This window comes from Triticum urartu, chromosome 6A (assembly GCF_056163025.1).
Source record: "Triticum urartu cultivar PI428250 chromosome 6A, HENAU_Tu73, whole genome shotgun sequence".
Classification (NCBI taxonomy): Eukaryota; Viridiplantae; Streptophyta; class Magnoliopsida; order Poales; family Poaceae; genus Triticum; species Triticum urartu.
This window is the reverse complement of record NC_141878.1, coordinates 490,024,629-490,029,214: the sequence shown is the minus strand read 5'-3', so window position 1 is coordinate 490,029,214 and position 4,586 is coordinate 490,024,629. Positions and strand designations below refer to the sequence as shown.

At 47.9% G+C, this 4,586-nt stretch overlaps 1 protein-coding gene across 1 annotated transcript; it reads right to left on the bottom strand.

The window, feature by feature from the left end:
- Positions 1–949: 949 nt before the first annotated feature.
- Positions 950–2,338, bottom strand: LOC147965845 (uncharacterized). The gene is made up of 2 exons (XM_087526959.1): positions 1,537–2,338; positions 950–1,437 (listed from the first exon to the last, which is right to left on the bottom strand). The coding sequence occupies exons 1-2, from the start codon at positions 2,164–2,166 to the stop codon at positions 1,192–1,194; spliced, it is 876 nt and encodes a 291-aa protein (XP_087383085.1). The 5' UTR covers positions 2,167–2,338; the 3' UTR covers positions 950–1,191.
- Between the last annotated feature and the right edge of the window lie 2,248 nt (positions 2,339–4,586).

Genomic DNA, 4,586 nt, shown 5'->3' with positions numbered 1-4,586 from the left:
AGGAGGAGCACTACGTTGTTGACGTGCAGCTCTCCGCCGAGCAGGTCGACGTTACGCCTGTTGTCGCCTTCCTCACTGACCCATGGGTCGTGGCGGCACACAGCACACGCTGAGCACCGGGAATCACAAGTGCCGCCTGTTGTCATAAATCTCGCTGACACCGACAACAAGACGGTGCTGAAGATGCCCATGGGGACCCATGATGGCAAGGCATCGGGCTCCTAAAGCTGGCGGTGATAAATCTCGACTCCGACTATGATTTGTGCTTGTTTTAGCTTAAATTTAGCTTGGGTTAGATTTAATTTTACGCTTAGTATGATGTTGTGTATGAACTAATATGTAAAATGATGCGCTATGTGTTCTTAATCTAGTTTCAAATTTCATTTTTGAAAGACATATTTGTGCTCAATTTGGATTTGAGAAGTTAGATTTGAGTGTCGGTTAGCTCTACACATTTTTGAACTCCTTGTATTTGAGGAGATAAGATTTGGCGAGCAATTTGAAGGGATATCTTTTGAGGATTCGGTTGTTGCCCTTATCTCACCACATGGCTCATACAAGTAGTAGCATGAAGCTAGAAGAAGTGTGCGGGTGAGATAACAATATTTGCACACCCCCCCCCCCCCTCACCCACGTCCCTGTAAAGAGAAATAGTATTTTCTTAGGGGGTTTTTTTGTAGTCGTCATATCCTACATGGGTAATTAGCGTACTTGTGGTATTCCCTATGTACTGAAAACAACCTTTTATAAAAGCATGATTTTTTTCTGAAAAAAGTTCATCACATTGGTACAAACATTAATCTATCTTGTCATGTAGATTCAAATCCAGTTTCGACATTGGGCTTGACGAATAATTTGCCATGGAAAACGTTCGTTATTGCCAAGCCCCACAAAGAACGCTCGTTGGGTATTGGGGTTCAATTTAATTAACTATAGAAACAATGTAATAAAACTAAATTTTATAAAAATCTTAGGATTAACAAAATGTTAAACCTCTCTCCCTCTACATCCCTGCATCAGATCAAGTACGAATATATAACGCAACCTAAGTCCCCTGTAAAAGGTTACATAGTGGGGAGAGTAAACCAGAGCATGTACGTTTGCATATGCCTCCTTATTTATCTTCGAACGAGGTGGTTCGTTACTGATTAATCTCTACCATATGTTTGCCACGGAGGCTAGCTAAGCAGTTCAGTTCAGTTGCCCCCTCTGCGACGATAAGATGGCGTCCAACGCCTCCTTCACCTGGGAGATCTCCGGCGCCGTTCCCCCTTGCGCCGGCCAGAACTCGTCCGTCGCCAGCACCTTGACTTGCAGCTGCAGGAACTTGACGTAGCTGAATGCCTTCTCGAGCATGGTGACCATGTCGACCTTGGTGCCGTTGGGCACCAGCTCCTGCAGTGTCCGGAGCCGTTCGCTGATCTTCTCCCGCCGGTTCTGCGCACACAGAACGGTACGTTCAGATCTTTTGAAATCCCCAAGGAAACGCAATGTATAATGGATTCGAGCAGTAAAAAGATTCGGTACCGAATTTACCTTTGCGGTGAGGCTTTGCGGGTCCCCCTTGGGCGAGGTAGTGGTGGGCGCCGCCGGCTTCGCCTTGCTCGTCTTCCTGCTCGCACCGCACGGCTTCTTGGTGGTCCGCGGCTCCGCGTCCTGGTCCGCGTACGATCGCTTCGAGGAACCGCGCGCCGGCGTCGCGGCATCGGGCGAGCCATTGGACGTGCCCGGGAACAGGAGCCCGAACGGCCGCCGCGCGCCGACGGAACTCTGAGTCAGGCTGAAGCAGCCCGTGGCCGGGTCAAACCCTATGGTCGACGCCGGCGCCGCGTGCTGATGGCCCTGATCTACGTCCATGTCGTCCACCCACGCGTCGCAGTCGGGCTCCTCCTCCACGACCTCCTGCTGGGCCGCGTGGCCCCGCGCGCCGTGGCCGAACGAGAGCACTGAAGGCCCCGCGCTCGCCCAGCTCGCGCTGTTCCGCACGTAGGCGCTGGCGGCGCCGGTTGGCTCGTCGTGGGCGTAGGCGTAGCCCCCGAAGAGCGCCGCCGCGTCGACGCCTCCGAGCAGCGCGTCGTGGCCGCTGTAGCCGAGCGCGTCGAACGCGGATGCTTCGGCGTCGAAGCCGCCGTCGTACATCACCATCGGCTCCCGCACTAAGGCCATGATCACGATCACGTAGCTACCTAGCTAGCTAGTACGAGTAGTTTCCGTGCGTGGCAGCAGCTAAACCAAGCTAGCTATGTGATGTAATCTAGCAGAGTGTTGCACCTCGATCGAGCTCTGCGCTGTGCGATAAGCGGCGAGCTGTGTGCTGCCTTCGCGCCATGCGCCGGCTATATATACATGCCGCGGCGCACAGGCCCGGGCCACGGCGGGCACATGGGGGGCCGCTACAACAAAACACTGGGCGTGGGGAGGATTATACAAAGTACATCCGCATTAAATGCTTGAGTTAGCTAGCTGATTGAGCTGCCGATCCTTGCCGTAGCTGTGTCTCCTCTGTTCCCGGAGCGAGCCTGAAGAACTCGCCCGCCAGCTCCATCGCGGGTATCGGGCAATCGGGTTTGTTCACTCAGCGGAGCTCCGAAATCAAGGACTGAAGGAGGGATTGTGTGAGCAGTGCGGATCCAACCGAACTGAAGGAAGAGGAACGGCGACCCATTTGGGTGGCGGGGAGGCAGGGGGCAGAAGGCGCGGCGGAGGCGACGGGCTCTCCCACGCGCTGCAGATTCCCGACCCCTCTCTTCTCAAGTGGCCATGCCATGCAGCGCGGCTCAGCTACTCCCTCCTTTCCGAGTTGCCTTGCCCTTATAAAATGGAAAAACTAAAATTTTGAGATAAGCCCTATAAACCAGAAAGAAAAGAGTAGGCCGCATATGCCGAGTTGCCTTACCTTCTCTTTATTTACGGCCGTGCAACGCAAATGGATTTTCTACATTTCCTAGAATGTACTAATGCCTTGATATCCTGCTTTCATTGTTTTCTTTCAACAACACGTAGAACCTTTGCTAGTCGTTCCTTCAAGTGAGAAACGAAACCAAGTTGGTGGTAGAAGCAGTGCATCGATGTCAAGAAGCAAAAAATAAAATAAAATGCGAAAGATATCAAGAGGAAGTGCATCGGTGTCAAGAAAGCTATTAACATCCATCTTTTAAAAAAGGATGGCTTTTATTGGTATGTTCTTACACCGGTATGACTAGTCATAAATTGATGCTCACCTTAGTCTATCATCTAAAACTAGAAGGGTTGGATGTGCTTTGTTGCTCTGCTTAAAAAAATAAAGTGTATTACTTCTTTGAAAAGTTAAACCTTTTAAGTTTGATTAAAAATGAAGAGAAATATATCAAAATCCATAATATCAACCCGGTATCATTAGATTCAACATGAAAAAAATCATGCATTTTTTGTTTAATATTGTAGATGCCGATTGATACGTCTTCAACGTATTTATAATTTTTGATTGTTTTGTGCTATTATATTATCAATCTTTCATGCTTTATATGTTATTTATATCATTTTCTGGAACTAACCTATTAACCCAATGCCCAGTGCCAGCTCTAGTTTTTTGCTTGCACTGGGACCAGAAGGGACCAGTCCAAACACGATGAAACTTTACCTTGATTTTTTCTGGACCAGAAGGGACCCTAAAAGCTTCAGAAGGTGGCTAGAAGAGCTACAAGAGAGCCACGACCTCACAGGGCATGCCCCAGTGGGTAGGCGCTCCCCTGAGCTCGTGGGTCCATGCAACTTCGTTTGACCAAATTTCAAGCCTATAAATTCACAAATATTCCCAAACCAATAGGGATCCACCAGAAACACTTTTTCTGCTGGCGCAATCTTCTGTTCTTCCGCGATCCCATCTGAAGGCATTTTCCAGTACTCTTCCAAATGGGAAATCGATCACGGAAGGCTTCTACATCATCCTTGCTGCCTTGCGATGATGCATGAGTAGTTTACCACAGACCTACGAGTCCATAGCTAGTACATAGATGGTTTCTCTTCTCTCTTTGATCTTCAGTGCTCCCTCCATTCCCTTATACAAGGCCACTATGAAAATTACATTTTGCATCTATACAAGCCACTAACAGTAATCAGGGCAAAAATTAATGATGTTTTCTCATACTAGCAACTTGTTTAATACTTGCATGCATGTAGTCATAATGACACTATGCTACTTCCTTCCCATTGCTTCCTTCCATGCATGCAGACGTATTAATGATCCTGATTAACGAAGATAAAAGTTGCTTGAAAAGCAGTCATTAAATTTTGCCTTGGTATCTGTAATTTGAGTTTGTGGCCTTGTATAAGGGAATGGAGGGAGTACCATGTTCTCCTCGATCTTCTTGGACTTCTATCCGGTGTAATCTTCTTTTGCGGTGTGTTTGTTGGGATCCGATGAATTGTGGGTTTATAATCAGATTATGTATTGAAAGTAATTGATCTTTTCTGAACGTTATTATGCATGGTTGTTATAGCTTTGTATTTCTCTCCAATCTATCTATTTGCTTTGGCCAATTAGATTGATTTATCTTCAGTAGGAGAGGTGCTTTGTGATGGGTTTTCAATCTTGCAATGTCCTCACC

Bases quoted from the DNA above. Each gene is read 5' to 3' on its own strand.
- LOC147965845 (XM_087526959.1), bottom strand. From the start codon at position 2,166: ATGGCCTTAGTGCGGGAGCCGATGGTGATGTACGACGGCGGCTTCGAC. The intron at 1,438-1,536 runs GTAAATTCGGTA...CTGTGTGCGCAG, and splicing joins CGCAAAGCCTCACCGCAAAG to AACCGGCGGGAGAAGATCAG.